This window comes from Myotis brandtii, unplaced genomic scaffold (genome assembly GCF_000412655.1).
Source record: "Myotis brandtii unplaced genomic scaffold, ASM41265v1 scaffold458, whole genome shotgun sequence".
NCBI lineage: Eukaryota > Metazoa > Chordata > Mammalia > Chiroptera > Vespertilionidae > Myotis > Myotis brandtii.
The window spans coordinates 562,808-579,651 of NW_005367516.1; the positions used below are offsets into that span (position 1 = coordinate 562,808).

Sequence of the window (16,844 nt, forward strand, 5' to 3'; positions counted from 1 at the left end):
CTGTGCCCTCTCACAATCCGGGACCCCTTGGGGGATGTTGGAGAGCCGGTTTTGGCCCAATCCCGCAGGCCAGTCCGAGGGACCTCACCCAGGGGCCTCTAGTTATATAAATAAGAAAAAACATGCTATTTAAACGATAACACATTGCTTTCTTATCAGCTCAGTTGAGGACATGTCCCAACTTAAGAGATGTTAAGATGTGAAAAGTGTGTCTTGGTATAGGACAAGTACAACATTTGGAAAGACTTGGGAAAGCAACGTGATCTGAAGGCATTTGTTTGCGGGCTTCTTTTGTGTGTGTTTGCCTTTCCCTGGAGCGAGCACAGGCAGGAGGTATTAACCTTTGGTTGACCATTCGTTGAGTATGATATTTAGAACAGACCACTTACTCTCAGTGTGAATTCACTCAAATTCCCATGACTGCTGGTAGAGGGACTTTGGGCTCAAAGACTTGGGGGAAATTTGCCCTGATTTCCACTCAATCTGGGCCAGAGCTGGAGTTGAGTTGAACAAACAGTAGGGTCCAGCCATGGTCAGGGCACTCGTCCTGTTGTTTCAACACTCAGTCATCACCCAAACATGGTTGAACACCAGGCGCTGGGCTCATGGAGGGAGAGAGAGACCTGGACCTGCAGAGCATGTGGTGGTAGGTACAAGGTCAGAGGTCTGGTGAGTGGGGCACAGGTTGGAGTCATTGGTCCTTCCTGAGGCTAGGAAAGGCCTCCCCGTGGAGGGGACATTGGGACTGGGAGGTCTAAGGGCGCTCAGAGCAGAGGTTGCAGAATCTGCAAGCTCGTGGACATGTGAAACTGGGTCACTGGGGGGAGGCGGGGGCGTGGAGGGGTTGGGCAAAGGCTCCTTCGGAAGCAGTTGCGGTTCTGGAGGCTTTGCTGTTGGGCTTTTTTTTAGCGCACCTTACTCATCGGAGTCAAACAGCAATCTTGGTTTCACTGGATTAAAGAAAAGACCAACTTCTTGGGTGGCCAAATAAAGGATGAGCTGAATTTTTCTGGATTAGAAAGATGCTAGACAGACAGAAACAAAATGGCACCTGTGGTGCCACGCTCACCCTTGAACTTGACGTTACTCTATCTTATTTGTCAACATAAAGTTTTAGGCTTTCATAGATGAAGAATCATTTGTTTGGTTCCCACCTGCTTTGACCACTTTTATGCTCATTTTCTCCAATTAATGTTAATAAACGCACCACTGTATTTGACTCACAAACACCACTGTTGTCTCCTGTTTGCTCAAAGCATCTTAGCTTACAGCACCGCTGATATCAGCTAACACTGGATTCTCAGCGTAGCAACCACTGAGTCCTCTCCGTGAGTTTACCTAGAGGGCCTCGGGTTTAGGATGTAATAGTGCCAGGCCCGGTCAGCCCGGGAGCTCATCGGTGGGTAGCTGTGCTCCTGGTCACTGACAGGTCTGTGATATGCAGGGGTGTCTTGCTGTCTGTTGCCACTGAAATCTGCTTCTCTTGTGCAGATCACCGTCACCGATGAGGAAGTTAGTAATCCGTCCTTTTTAGATCTGGTGAGAACTCCCCAAATGAGGAAGTGCACCCTTATTCTTATGTTTGCTTGGTAAGTTTGGCTTGTGATGGGTTCAAAAGCCTGTGTCAAATTCACACGCACCCCTCCCTCCGTCGGGTGGGAGTCGCCCTCACTCGCTCTCTCCCCTGCCGCCCGATGTCCGCAGGTTCACCAGCGCGTTGGTGTACCAAGGGCTGGTCATGCGCCTGGGCATCGTGGGCGGCAACCTCTACATGAACTTCTTCATCTCCGGGGTTGTGGAGCTGCCGGCCGCCCTCCTCATCCTCCTGACCATCGAGCGTCTCGGACGCCGTCTCCCCTTCGCAGCCAGCAACATCCTGGCCGGGGTGGCCTGCCTGGTCACAGCGTTCTTACCAGAAGGTAAGTGTCTCCAAGTCCGTTAGGCAGCCAAGGACGTGAAAACAATCTTAAGTCAGAAATCATCCGGAATAGAGACGCTCTTGTCCACCGCATTGGAGTCTTGGTACCGGGTGCACTTCAGTGATGTCACTGATTTTCTACTTAGTCACTTTTTTCTTCTCAGTTACTTTTTTTTTTTCTTTTGGTTAATCCTCACCTGAGGATATTTTTCTTGTTGATTTTTAGAGAGAGTAGAAGGGAGGGAGGGAGCAGCGGGGAGAGCGAGAGCCATTGATGTGAGAGAGACACATTGATTGGTTGCCTTCCACACACACCCCAACCAGATGTCCTTGACTGGGAATCAAACCTGTGACCCTTTGGTGTGAAGGCCGGTGCTCTAACCACTAAGCACACCGGCCAGGGCTGTAGTTTACCTTCGATCACCTTTGTCTGACAAGCCTGTGTCTGGTCCTGTGGGCTCTGGGGGGAGGAGGGAGAAGAGGGGTGGCCTCCTGTAGCTGCAGCAGTTTGGACAACGACATGAGGGAGATGCGAGCACTGATTAAGGGGGTGGCAGTCGGGCCTGGATGGAGAGGTGACCTCAGAGACGGTTCAGGGTTAAACATTCCGGGAGTTGATGACGGGTATGGAGGTTGCAGGTGTCTCCACACGCCCAGGTGACCCTGCCCAGGTGACCTCTGCCCTGGAGCCCGCAGGCGCTGGACAGAGGAGCCGCCACTCTCTAGGGCAGTGATGGCAAACCTATGACACACGTGTCAGAGGTGACACGCGAACTCATTTTTTTGGTTGATTTTTCTTTGTTAAATGGCATTTAAATATATAAAATAAATATCAAAAATGTAAGTCTTTGTTTTACTATGGTTGCAAATATCAAACAATTTCTGTATGTGACACGGCACCAGAGTTAAGTTAGGGTTTTTCAAAATGCTGACACGCCGAGCTCAAAAGGTTCGCCATCACTGCTAGGGAGTGTTGAAGTAAGAGCAAGCCTATCACGTCTGTGTTTGGGGGTGCGGGTGTGGGTGACAGAGCTGGACTCTCGGGCTGTCCTTCGTGTCCCTGAGGACCGGGAGAGACTGGACAATACCGAGGAGGTTAGTAATTGCGTGGAGGTGCACGAAGTCCCCACGCATCAGATAGGCACTACGTAAGTACAGTTACAGAGCCGCCTCGTTCAGAACAGAAGGACGAAGAGACGTGAAGCCCTGCGTCGTACTGGGCTGGCTGGCGATCCACAGGAGTGCCTGGCGCATTTCCCTCGTCCTCCCTGAGCGCATGAGTTCCCAGGGTTGCAGTAACTCCCACAACCCAGGCGGCTTGAAACAGCAGACATGGGTTCTCATGTCCTGGAGCCTGGACGGAGGGGCGGGGCCAGGCTCCCGAGGCTCCCGGTGAGGGCCCTCCCACCACCTCCAGCTCCGGTGCTGCAGGCGGTCCATTCTGGAAGTTCCCAGGGAGCCTCTCTCCATCGGCCCGTCTCTGCCTCCATCTTCACACGGCCTTCTCTCGGTGTCTCTGTCTTAACTGTTACATCTGCAAAGACCCTGTTTCCAAACAAGGTCCCATTCTGAGGTTTGGGGCAGACAGGAATTTCGGGGGACACTATTCACCCCACTACATTGAGTTGGGCCTCTTTCTAAGAGGTGGGCATCTTTATGAGCTATCGGCCAATACGTGTCTATTTAGTATCCATTGTCGTCGCTAAAGGAGAACCGGGAACCAGATAGACGTAGTTCCTGGCCTCGGGGGGCAAGTGCAGGTGGCGTGGAAGGGGACGGATCGGGAATGTTGGAAACTCCTCCTTTCATTCCGTTTTGAGTTTGGCCCTGCAGGGTTTTGGGTTTAATTTAAGAATGGAGTTCTCTAAGGCGAGCCTGCCATTCCCATCGCCCACGGAATCAGAATTAAGTATTCGCTGCGCGTGAAGTTAGGGAGGAGGATGGATGGAGTGAGGCCCATCAGCCCATGATGCACACTTTGCCCGGGAAGAACTCCCCGGCCCGGGGCTGCCTGGGATGGTTTCCATGCACAGCACTCAGCACAGACGACCCAGAGAGCAGGCGAGGACGAGTCCAAACCAGCGCCCACGTCACCAGGGGGCGGGCTCAGCCATTGTGTAGAGCACACGTTCCTCTATGGGAAACTGTGAGACAAGGAGTCCTGTTTGTTCAGTCTGATCTGTGTTAGTGTGGAGATATAACTTTCCATTTTAAGCGTTAGAGGTGCTCTTAGCAATGTCGAAAACTAACGGCTGCTATTTGAGACATTTTATGTCCACGTTCCGCAGATCCGGCTGTTTTGTGGTCACACGCTGGTCAGGATGGACAAGAATAAGTTTCAGGTCCCTAATGCTCCACGTGAGCACCAGGTACTCGCCTTCCTCCCAGGAGGGGACGGTCCCCATGTCCACGCACAGAGCTGTTGGACTTGGTGACGGGGCTTTTCCATTCCCTTAGAATAGTGGTTCTCTGGCCCTTTAAATACAGTTCCTCATGTTGTGACCCAACCATAAAAGTATTTTCGTTGCTACTTCATAACTGTAATGTTGCTACTGTTCGTCATGTAATCTGATATGCAGGATGGTCTTAGGCGACCCCTGTGAAAGGGTCGTTCGACCGCCAAAGGGGTCGCGACCCACAGGTTGAGAACCGCTGCCTTAGAAGGACTGTCCCTCGGTCACTCTCGAGTCACCAGCAGGATGGCAGCCCCGGGAGATGCTGGCCGGCCTTTGAGGGGAACCAGCGCTAAGAGGATCCCACAGAGAACAGCTCCGCCGGCTTTCCCTCCACTGCGCACACCAGTCAGGGTCCGCAGCATGAAACTGGGCAAAGAACTAGTCTTTCTGGCTGTACGTGTCTCCTCTGAGTCTTGCTGCTTTAGGCCCAAATTTCTGAAAAATAAAGAGCGTTCTCTGTCCGCCCTCATCTCTTCCATTTGAGTTTATTTGGGATGGCCGCAAACCCAGCACTTCAAGTCTGTCTTTTACTTTTGTTTCTCTTTAAGTGAAAAGTAGGCTCATATATCTTAATTCACATATTAGGGATTTTCACTACATTTTATTTCAAAACTCTGGTACATTCAGAGGCGATGCAAAATTCTGTTTATTTAAAATCCTGCTGCTTTTTCTTTGGTTCAAAAATTGATTATTCCCAGTAATCTCTAGAAGTTTGACCAAATAAATCCATTTTCACTACATTTTATTTCAAAACTCAGCACAGATGGTACATTCAGAGGAGATGCAAAATTGTGTTTATTTAAAATCCTGCTGCTTTTTTCTTTTTTTGGTTCAAAAATTGATTATTCCCAGTAATCTCTAGAAGTTTGACCAAATAAATCCACATCCAGAGGGACCCTTTCTCTGGGTTCCCCTGACTCTATGGAAGGTAGTTTCTGCTTCAGTGCTCATTTTTAAATTGTCTTGTGGTTCTTTGGTCATTGTTATCAAAAGATATCTATAGCCACTTTACCATGAGCTTAGCACATTGCTGGGATGATCATGAGAGTTGTATAATATTCACACACCAATTACACTTCCTAGTACATTGTTTTCATTTTATTCTTTAGTTGACAAACAGCGCAGTGCCTCTGGGACTTCCGTAACGCATTTCGACAACATCTCCGTCCCTGTGTAGTGGCCGATAAATGCTGGCCTCTGCGCTTGGAATGAGTTGAGGGTCTTTCAGATTAAGGTCAACCATGTCTCCTCAAGGGCGTCAACTTTACAGCGTTTTCTGAATGATTTTCTGAACTGACTAGATGTTTTTCATGGTGTGTGTGTTTGTGTGTGTGTGTGTGTGCATGTGTGCATGTGCATGCATGCACGCACTTTAATTTGATGTTGTCTGAATCTTTCCAGCAAACTGTCCTAGCCTCAGTTGTAAACCTAATTTGCATTGAAGTTGTCAATGGGACTCATTTATAGCGCGATCTTGATTCAGTAGAAAACGCCTATAGTTAAGAGCCTAACTCGGATAATCAGGTTATTTCCACGTCCGTGGGCACATTCTTCTTCGCAGCCCGAGAGCAGTGGGTGGCTGCCCGGCCGGGCGGGAGCCCAGGGAGTCTGGGCAGCGGCTCCCACATTCCGTTCCCGGGACCTGCCAGCGCCCCACCCGCTCAGTGAGGGAAGGGGCGGAATGCCCTTCCCAGGCCCCCGGGCTCCCGTGAAAAAGCAGAGCCTGAATAAAACGCATGTTCCCAGCTGCTCTGGCCGGAGCAGAGCGGCCAGCACAGCACAGGACGCTGAGGGCCTCGGTGCGAGAGCTCCAGATGACGCCCACCCGGGGAAGCACCCAGTGCACCCGGCCGCCCGGCCAGGCGCCATCTACACCCCGTGTACCCGGGCCTCCCAGCCATTGCCTGGGCTCCTGGCCATCCTTTCCTCTGCGTGCCCTCTAGACAGCTGCTTTATTTAGTGGGGTTAGCTTTTTTAAAAAAATATGTTTTTATTGATTTCAGAAAAGAAGGGAGAGGGAGAGATAGAAACATCAATGATGAGAGGGAATCATTGATCGGCTGCCTCCTGCACGTCCCCTACTGTGGATCGAGCCCGCAACCCCAGCATGTGCCCCTGACCAGAAGCGAACCCAGGACCCTTCAGTCTACGGGCGGACGCCCTATCCACTGAGCCAAACCAGCTAGAATCGTGTGCTGTGTTTGTCAGTGAACGAACCTAGTACTTGGGAATCTGGCTCCTCTGGATAATTTCTTGGGGAAAGGAGGGAGACTGGGGATGAGGAAGACAGTGGGTGACAAACCCAGGGACCCGGTGCGGCGCGGCGAGCGTAGACCTTTCCCAAGACCCAGCCCAGCCCTTGAGGCCTCGCTGGTCTCCCGGAACCAAGGGCATCTGGTGCGGGGTCACCGGCCTGTTGTCATCGCCGAGGGGTCTGAGCAGAAAAGGGCGCAGCTGGTTTTCCAGGCGCACGTGAGGGCCGCCTCCGGACCAGAGGCCGTGTGCGGGGTCCTCCCAGGCAGACGCCACTCGGAGCCTCGTTCTCAGCGTAGTGGCCGCTCAGCAAGTGACTCTCACACCGTGTTCCCAGAAAGGCAGGCGGCACTGAAAGAGCAGCCCGCGTCCTGGGGGTGGTGATCGCTGTTGAAATTCGGCTACAGCACTAGAAGGTGTCGATCACCTGTGCCGAGAATTGGCAAAGGCTCAGGGCTGCGAGGACAGTAAGCGAATGCCTCCCATGGTTTGTAAACCTGCCCCGAGAGCCGGCCCTCACCCTGCCTCCCGTCCCTGTGTCCCCAGGAACACCCTGGCTGAGGACCACAGTGGCCACCCTGGGGAGACTGGGCATCACCATGGCCTTCGAGATCGTCTACCTGGTCAACTCGGAGCTGTACCCGACGACGCTACGGTAACCCCAGCACGCGTCACGGTTTCTCCTGAGTCGCTCTGCGGCCAAGTGCTTGGAAGCGACTTAAAAGCCGTGAAATAGTTCCCTTAGCTCGATGCTGTATGAACGTGGGCCTCCCTCAGCCATCAGGGTGGCCTGCTCCGAGCTGGAGCTGCTTTCTGCATTGCCTTCATCCATGTTTTGTGATAGAAGTATTTCTCCCCCCGTATCTTCACACACAGCCGTGGTTGCGTGGAAAGGCACTAGGCTGGAATCAGAAAAACCTGGTTAGCACACGTGCTTAGATGGGGGTTGACTCTGCCTTCACCAGCCTCACCTGTTTAAAGGCTGCCACCTCCCTTCTGACCCCATTCCACGTCTCGTGTCGGGAGCAGCCAGCGGCTGCGGGAGGAAAAGCCATGTGTGCAGGCGCTCGTGCGGATGGCTCCTTCCCCAGGGATGTGCCCGGCACAGCTCGCTGTCCAGTGGGTGGCAGGCGGTGGGCGGGCTGCTGGCGGAGGATGCTGCCCCCCAGCCCCTAAGGCTCCCCCCCCCCATGCCGTGCTCACCAGCTGGGGAGTGGTCCGAATGGAAAGGGTTTGCCTGGAGTGTAGAGAGCAGTCGTTTTCAAAGTTCAGAGCCGTAGAAAAGCAAAATCCTGTTACAATTTCTTAGCTACGTATCTGTCTGACTATTTTGCTCCTCTTGAGTTTAGCTCAGCGTTTTTCATGTGAAACTGCTTTACCCGCAGGAACTTCGGCGTGTCGCTCTGCTCCGGGCTGTGCGACTTCGGAGGCATCATCGCGCCCTTCCTGCTCTTCCGCCTGGCCGCCCTCTGGCTGGAGCTGCCGCTCATCATCTTCGGTGAGACGCCGCCCGTCGGCGCTGGCGGGCTGTCTGCAATGACGGGCACTTGACATTTTTAGGACGACCGACCGTTGCGGTTTGGGGAGCCCATCTGCAACTCTTTCTTGTTTAGGTTCTAAGTTAAAATCAAATACAGTAAAAACTCTTTTATGGTCTTGGGAATAACTAAAGACCAATCATTTTCATGAGACCAAATTGGACCCACGGTGTGTTTCAAAGAAGCCCCAAACCAATTACATTATTAAATGTTCTGTACCTGTCACTATCGGACTTCATTTGCTCGGATACTGAGCATGCGATGCTGAAAGAGCGGAGGACCCAGGTCCCTCGCGCATCTAACATGAACTCTCTGATGGCCCCCAAGATCACGGCCTCCTTCCTGCCCCCAATCTCCATAGAACCCTGAGGGGACAGAATCACAGACTGGGGGGTACCTGGGGTAATTCACCCCAGGGCTTCTCCAGTGCTGTTCCGCCTGTTCTCTGGGACCTCTCCCCCCCGCCCCCCAGCAAGAAAGGATCCTCACCCAGCTTTCCTCCACCTCCCCTTCCTTTTGCCCAACAGTTTCAATTACCCTGAAAAGACTGGGTCCCTGCGGGCACATGCTGAGTAAAGGAAGCCCCCGCAGCGTCAGGGACTGTGGAGTCAGCCTCGAACCACTTGGTGCCAGTGAAATCAGGAGAGGAACGTTTCCAGTATTTCATGGGATCTGGTCCTCGAGCTCAGCGTCGAGGCTGTAGCCAGCACGGAAGAGCAAAGAGGGGGACGAGAGTGGCCTGGCCTGCAGGGGGCGCTGGGGAGCCGGGCACTGGCGCTGGAGCACAGGCCCTGCCTTTGCAGGGAGAGCCAGCTGTCAAACACAGGCAGGATTAATAATGACAGTGTCTGCAATATACAAAAGACAGGCAACAAGTGCACCTCATCGGCTCCTAACTCATTTGCATTTACGGTATTTCCTGTGTTCCTGAGGCTCTTGTGTCTTTGTCTCTTTGTGGTAGAAACCCTATAGAGCCGTGTGCTACTGCACATCTCGTCCGAGTGCCTCATTCAGCGAGGTGGCATCGGTAGTGTGCACTGTCCGTGGGGGAGTATTTACACCGCGGAAATTGGCAGCCGCTATAAATCAGGGCTTTCTTTTCTGGGGAGCCGGTTGGCATTCGCCAGCTCCCCGCAAGGATAAGATGTGCAGAAAATAGGAGAGGATAGTGTTTCAGAAACTTCAACTCTGAAGATCCGAACAAGGGAGGCTGGTGCATGGGGATAATGTGAGGTTGTCAGGAGGATCCTGAACGAGGAAAGATTTGAATATGTTTCCTGCTGCTGCCACTGGGCGCAAGGTGCTGGGGGAGGATTAACCACTACAGTGAGGGGCCTGGGAAAGACGCCAGGAGACGGGCCTGGGGCGAGGGGACAGGCCTGTAGTGGCCCCTGGCGGGAGGAGGAAAGCGGGGACAGGAAGCAGTGACGCTCTGGTGTCGGGAACAGGACCTGAGGGACTCCTCTCTGTTGGCTTCTGTTTTCCCAGGAAGGAGCAGATGAGGCTTCTCTGAGGCCTTGGCACTTAGTAGGTGCTCAATAAGTAACTGTTCAGTGGGTGAGTGAACGAATGCCCACCAGGAGCACAGGGGCGCGGGGACTGCACGGGCGGGGGGTAAGGAAATCGTGGCAGAGGAGAGCTGCAGAGCTGGTGAGGGTCACCGGGGGCGCAACCGGGGCCAGTGGAGGCGGTGAGCACGCTGCTTCCCCGTGGCCACGCCGAGGGGCACGGGGTCGGTGTGCGACCTGGTGGTGACGCCTTTCCCTGCCCACAGGTGTCCTGGCCTCCGTGTGTGGCGGCCTCGTGATGCTTCTGCCTGAGACCAAGGGCATCGCCTTGCCGGAGACGGTGGACGACGTCGAGAAGCTGGGCAGGTATCGTATGGCATTCAGCGCCTCCTCAGTCACAGCGGCGTTCAGGCCACCAGGGGAAGGAGGTACTGAGACAACTGAGTACCCGGGGGAAAAATAACATAATCCCTGCCTCACAGCCTAAGCAAAAGTGAAAAGTAGTCAAAGGTAAATGTAAAAAAAAAACAACAAACAACCCAGCTTTGGAAGAATATATATTCTTTTTAAAAGGTGGCTATGAAGAGGGAGATATTTCCAAGGAAGGTGTTAAAATTCAGAAGCAATCTAAAGGAGAGGGAGTGATGATTTGACAAAGTAGAAATAACATAACTGTGCAACAGTAGACAAATGGCTATAAAAATAATATCTTCACAGTATGGGTTACTAGACAGAGATTAAAAGGATTAAGGTAGATCTACATGCAATGGCTTGGGGAGATTTTCAAGACTGACTACAAAATGAAAAGTCACCAAACAATGTGTTAGAGTGTTTATTAAAGATAAAACCAATAGAAATTTCTGTCTGTACCGTGGTGGGAAGATAGATGATAGAGATGATAGATAGATAGATAGATAGATCATTGATAGGTAGATAGGTGATAGATAGATGATTGATAGGTAGATAATAGGTAGACAGATAATAGATAGATGATTGATGATAAAGACAGGTGGACAGATAGAAGTAGGGGTACTAGAAATATCAGGGGAAACACTAGAAATATCGGTATATGGTTATCTAACCATTATGCTGAACATCTAAAACTAATACAAAATAACATTGAATGTAAAGTGTGGTTGACAAATAAAAATAAATAAAAATTTAAAAAAATAAGGGAATGAGAGAGAACAATTTAGTTTTGGAGAAGTACGTCTAAATGGTGTATAGGGAGAGTTGTTATCCACCCCATCTATCAATGTGAAATATATTTATGTTATACTAACAAAAATTCACATTACCAGCGGTTCTCAACCTGTGGGTCGCGACCCCTTTGGGGGTCAAATGACCCTTTCACAGGGGTCGCCTAAATACATCCTGCATATCAGATATTTACATTACGATTCATAACAGTAGCAAAATTACAGTTATGAAGTAGCAATGAAAATAATTTTATGGTTGGGGGTCACCACAACATGAGGAACTGTATTAAAGGGTCACGGCATTAGGAAGGTTGAGAACCACTGCATTACACAAATTTAACTTTCTCTGTTTGAAATCTTTCAGAATAAAAAGAAAGGGAGGTTATGACTATGACAGGGTGTAGGAAAATATCTAAAATAATATTATATACCCTGTGGAGATAGAGACAGGCTGGGAAGAGGGATGCAGGAGGGAAGACATTCCTCTTATACTCTATAGACTTCCGTATTGTTGGATAAAAAAAATAAATTACAACGCGTTGTCTTGTATTACCTGTGTAATTTTTAAAAGTAACTTAATAGCTATTTTCATAAATAAAAATCACTCTTTTTCTAAAGAATGACCTGGAAATTAGGGGTTTGGGTCTCTAAATTTTAAACAAATGTATCAAAAATATTTAACAAAACACTGAAATGTTAGTCACCTCAGGGGATTTTTTTTCCACTTGTATGTTGGGAAGAGAGTAGGTGCCCATTTTTAGGTGCCGATGCGAACGATGGTTTCACGTGTGTCATTTTATTTAAAACCCGACGATTCGGGCAAAACCACCCTCACTTTCCTGTGGACTAGGCAGCGATGCTCAGAGAGGGTTCTGGGGGCCGGGACTGGGTGGTGCTCTCCGCGGCTCAGGGGCGCCCGCTGTTCTGTGCAGCTTTATTATTTCATGCTGTATCCTCCTTCATTATGAATTTTAAATAGCGGGGATCCCCATGGTAGAACTGGAATGTATCCCTTTACACTCTCTTTTAATGAGGTCTTCCCCCTCCCCCGAGGTAGCCACCCACTGCTACGGGTCTCAAGAGAACTTCACTAGGACCCGGGAAACGTGTGCGGTGATTTCATTGTCCTGTTTCTTCTTCTTTTTTAAAAAAAAATATATTTTTATTGATTTCAGAGAGGAAGGGAGTAGGAAAGAGAGAGATGATGAGAGAGAATCATTGGCTGGCTGCCTCCTGCTCACCTCCTACTGGAGATCAAGCCCGCACCCCGGGCATGTGCCCCGACCAGGCATCTAACTGTGACCTCCTGGTTCATAGGCCGACGCTTAACCACTGAGCCCCCCGGCCGGGCTTTCGTCCGGTTTCTGGGTGCTGTTTTGAAAACTCAGGTTGCTTGACCTTCCCAGAGCCTAAGAAAGGCTTCCCGCACCGCGGCCCGAGCCCCGTCCACGGGGCTGACTGCCGACGGACTGGCCGATCAGAGGGCTGTCGCGCTTGTCCCCTGAAGTAGCCCAAACAGAGGCTCACGCTCGTCTGGGAGTGACGGGCACTGGCTTATTCCTCACCCACCGCTCTGCTTGCGTGTCACCTGGGACGATGCTACAGGGTGGAGTTTGGGGGCGGGGGCAGAGTCCCCTCAAGCCCTGCCATGTCGTAAAGGAAAATTAGGAAGAGAAACTTAAAAGGTGTGAAAACCGGGGGAAGCCCTCCGGAGCGTCACACACGCATGGGAAGGTCTTGCTTCAACAGGAAGTAGAAACACAGTTCTGCTAATTCTGTCATCACGGACCATTTCTTGGTTCCCACCGGGGTACGGGGCCAGGTCAGGGTCGGGGGTGCCGAGTCCTGTCCCCCAGTCGCAGCAGTGCTAGCAGATCGGGGGGAAGGAGAATATTCAGGAAGCTTCCATGAGGGGACACGGTGGGGACGGAGCTAGGACTGTCTTACAATGAGAAGCTCAGACGTGAGGGGTAGCTCTCATGGGCTGATGTGCCTGAAGGGCTGCTGGGCTGGGGTACCCAGGAGAGCACCCCAGCTGGATCCCAGGGTCAGAGGCAGGAGTTAGTGCTGGCTGCTGGGGGCATGGGCTGCATGTGGGGGCTCCTGGACCCCCACCCAGTCTGGGTGCAGTTCCTCCCCCATGACCCCTCGGTGCCAGTGATCCAAGGGCACAGCATTCTTCTGGTTGATTCTGCTCCTTTTTCTGCTCCAGTTCTTCCTGTTCCTATAGTGTCTGGATGCTCGTTTTTCCTGCACCCCATCCTGATGCCCTCTGCTCCCCGAAGTTCCACCTCTCCCAGTGGCTTCATTCTAATGACTAACTTGGTAGGCGATTTCCTGACCTCAAGACTCGCCCATCAGGGATCAGATTCTCAAACTCCTCAGGGTAAAGCAGAGGACGTGGGCATTTGGGGTCAGGACTCGCCTCCCAGTTAGTCCTTACCTCAGCGGGAGAAGCGGGGTTCCGGGGAGCACAGGGCATCGGGGTGGGGTGCCGGGAAAATGAGCCTCCAAGCACTAGAGGAACGGGAAGAAATGGAACAACAGGAATTCAACTCACATACATTGTTTCTATGTTTGTAACTTTTCATAACAAAAATTTTGATAAATTATTAATTACTAGAGGTCCGGTGCATGAAAATTCATGCACTGGAGGGGGGTCCCTCAGCCTGGCCTTCCCCCTCTCACAGTCCAGGAGCCCTCGAGGCAGGAGGCGACCTGGTGATCAGGGGAAGGTGACGCCCCATCACACCTCTGCTGCTGCCACTGTCTGGTTACCTGCGCCTCAGGCCGGCCCTGGGGGGCTGGGGGGCTGAGGGGACTAGGGGTCTCTGGAGGCAGGCACACGGAGCAGCCAGGCCCACCTGGGGGTGGGCCCAGCCTTGCCGTGCGCCTGCCGCCTCAGAGGGACTGAGGGGACTGGGCACCACCATCTTTGAGGGCAGGGCAGTCAATTAACAGATTCCCTCCTTATTGGCTGTAGGTGCCGCCATCTTTGCGATGGTGTGAGGGTCAATTAGCATATTCCCCTTTATTAGATAGGGTGCCTTGTCTCTCCCCTTGAAAAAAATGTCGTCAAAGTGTGACTTGCAGTTTCATAAGGGAGGCACTGTCACTGCGTTCCACAGCTGTTTACTCTGGAAAACAACCACTTCGCACCGACTTACTGAGACCTGATGGCATTTCCCTTCTAACAGGAGGGAAGCCTCAGGCCATTCACGCTGCTCTTTTGCTCACATATCAGCTCCTTCCCAAACCACGCGTCACTCCTGGACATGCATGAAGGATGCACGTGCCGTTCGAGGGTCTGGAGGCAGGCGGGACGAGGCCTAGAGAGGGGCCTCCGTTGCTCTGAGCAGGGTGTTCAGGAGAAGCCATGTGTGTGTGTGTGTGTGTGTGTGTGCACAGGTGTGTGTGTGTGTGTGTGTGTGAAACCAGCCAGGATGCTGAGCGAGTCCCAGCAGGCTTCCTGCTGCTAGCCGTTCAGCCTTTGGTAAAGCCTCTCTCTTCTCTCCTTTGTTTGTCAGCCCGCCCTCCTACAAGTGTGGCAGGAAGCAGAAGGCCCCGGTTCCCGGTGCTCCCCTGTGAGGCGCCTGCCGAGACCATGGAGCGGCGCAGGCTGAGGCCGGAGCGACGTGCCCCGCAGACACCGGTGCCCGTGTCAGCCCGTTGCGCCGGGCAGCCCAGCTGCTTTTAACTCTTTACAAAGACATGCACCCGACCCCGAGCATCGTACCGTGATGCTGGAGGAGGTTTGTCCTGATGCTGGACACGTCTCTGACCCGTGGGTGACAGGGACAAGAAGCCCCGCCCAGTGCTCACCGTGGCTCCATCGGGAACGGGGTGAGCAACCAGGGACCTGGGGAATGTGGACAGAACTCGGGTCATCAGGAACCGAGGCTCAGGAACGTGTGTCCTGAGGGTTCCTGGGAGGATGACGATCCGGGGACTCTGCAATGAAGACACGGGACATCCGGACGGAGCCTGCGCTTTCTCTCCTCGCCTGGATCTGCGAGCCCCGCTGGGGTTGCTTGGGTCTCGCCCCACAGATCAGCACGAATCTGTGAGGCCTGGTGACCCGGCTCTTTCCTATGACATCTGGCTGGTCCTGCGATGACTTGACATTAGAGCCATGTGTCCGTGACTGAACCAAACCCGTGGGTTAGGGTGTCCTGGGTCGTAAGGTTGGAACCACAAAGGGCTGTTTATCTTATATCTGTGAGGTCAGGTCTGCGGCGGTGCCCACGGTCAGGAGTGAGACACGTGGACAGTTCTCGTTCCGTCTGGACACGTTGCACTCGTTTTGGGAAGTAGCTCACATTTTAACGGAAAGGACGGGTCAGTGATCTCCGTGCTCGGAAGAATTCGCAGGGACGGGACAAGCACGTTAGAGCTACTAACAGGGATTGGATCTTCCTCTTTTGTTACCGCGACTTTTGAAATGAGTTGACTACAAACCTGCCAGCTTTTCCTGACCTGCTTTACATGCGCATCTGGTGCGTTTTCAGAGCCGGCATCTACCTTTCTGCAGGACTTTTTGACGAGTTCTTCTGTGTGGGCAGGCGCGTGGCACCAGAGGGAAGGGAAGACGGCGCCTCTGTGCACCGGGCAGAGTGCGCGGTGTGTGCGTGGTGTGTGCTGGTGTGTGTGCGGTGTGTGCACGGTGTGTGCACGGTGTGTGCACAGTGTGTGCGCGGTGTGTGTGCACACAGGGCGGAGTGCACGGTGTGTGTACCAGGCGGAGTGCGGGGTGTGTGCGCGCTGTGTGCGGATGTGTGCGCGGTGTGTGCGGGTGTGCTGATCTCACCAGAAGCTCCCTGAGCCCGAGGGCCCCTCAGAGTGGCTGGAGTGTCCGTCTCCCGGGACGCCCGCGCACTCACCCCTTTGCCTGCCTTATCGCATTTCCCTGCTGCGGTGGCTATTGCTCATGGGCACCGTCACCTTTGAATTGTACTTTGAGTTGATACTTTGGTTCTGATAACAATAAAATATTTTAAATTGTCAAGAAAAATCAATGTTTGCCTTTCGCTTCCTTTTGTTTTATTTTCTTTCATTTATTTATTTATTTTGGTCCTCACCTGAGGATTTGCTTATTGATTTTAGAGGGAGGAAAAGGGGGAGACAGAGAGAGAGAGAGAGAGAGAGAGAGAGAGAAATATCAACGCGAGAGAGAACATGAATTGGTTGCCTTCTGCACATGCCCTGACCAGGAATTGAACCTGAAACCTAGGAATGTGCCCTGACTGGCAATCGAACCCACAACCTTTCCGTGTATGGGATGATGCTCCAGCCAATGGAGCCACACGGGCCAGGGCTGCCCCTTCTCTTCCCTTTGAGCTGTGGCCCGTGAAACTATTCCCCTGTGACCGCGTGTGCGCCCACCGAGGAGCCAGGCAGTGATGGAAATCAGTGAGCCGCCTCCATACATGCTTGTTGTTCCTGGTACTGGCCTGGGCACCTCCCTAACTCACAGGTGACCCAGGACAGGCAGACTCCTCGCTGGTCGGTGTCTCCTTCCGCTGCCCGTTAACTTCACGACACACACCTCTACCCACGGCGCCCAGAGCTGGGCTGAGGTCGGGCTCTCGTAGCAGAGTTCACCGCCAAGGACAGAGTTCGAAAACGGGCATCTCCGGGCCAGAAAGGAAGACGTGGAAGACGCGCGCCAAGCTGTCTTTCGCCGACAAGGTAAAATCGGGGTGACTTAGGAGGACTTCTCTAGGATCCCACAGGCTCCCCTCCTACATGGAACTCTTCCTTATGGGAGGGAGCGAGATCACTTGTCTGTTAGTGCCACGCTATTCAAAATTGGTGGGATGAACAAAGAACGTGAAGACAGTGAAAACCCAAAAAACCAAATCCAAGTAAGTACTGAGTTTATTTTCAGCAAATGCCACCGCGATGTCGTTCCAGAGTCCAGCTTCTCCGCAGTGACGCTGAAGCGAGCCGAGGTGGCGGTGGGGCGCCGAGGG

At 52.5% G+C, this 16,844-nt stretch overlaps 1 protein-coding gene across 1 annotated transcript in view; it reads left to right on the top strand.

Moving 5' to 3' along the window:
* Positions 1-15,542, top strand: part of LOC102260224 (solute carrier family 22 member 3) — a 66,104-nt gene extending 50,562 nt beyond the window's left edge. The window contains exons 6-11 of the mRNA XM_014546942.1: positions 1,492-1,589; positions 1,705-1,919; positions 7,174-7,282; positions 8,013-8,125; positions 9,940-10,039; positions 14,400-15,542. Coding sequence (XP_014402428.1) covers positions 1,492-1,589; positions 1,705-1,919; positions 7,174-7,282; positions 8,013-8,125; positions 9,940-10,039; positions 14,400-14,460 — 696 coding nt within the window. The 3' untranslated portion in view covers positions 14,461-15,542. The remainder of the gene's footprint in view (positions 1-1,491; positions 1,590-1,704; positions 1,920-7,173; positions 7,283-8,012; positions 8,126-9,939; positions 10,040-14,399) is intronic.
* Positions 15,543-16,844: the final 1,302 nt, after the last annotated feature.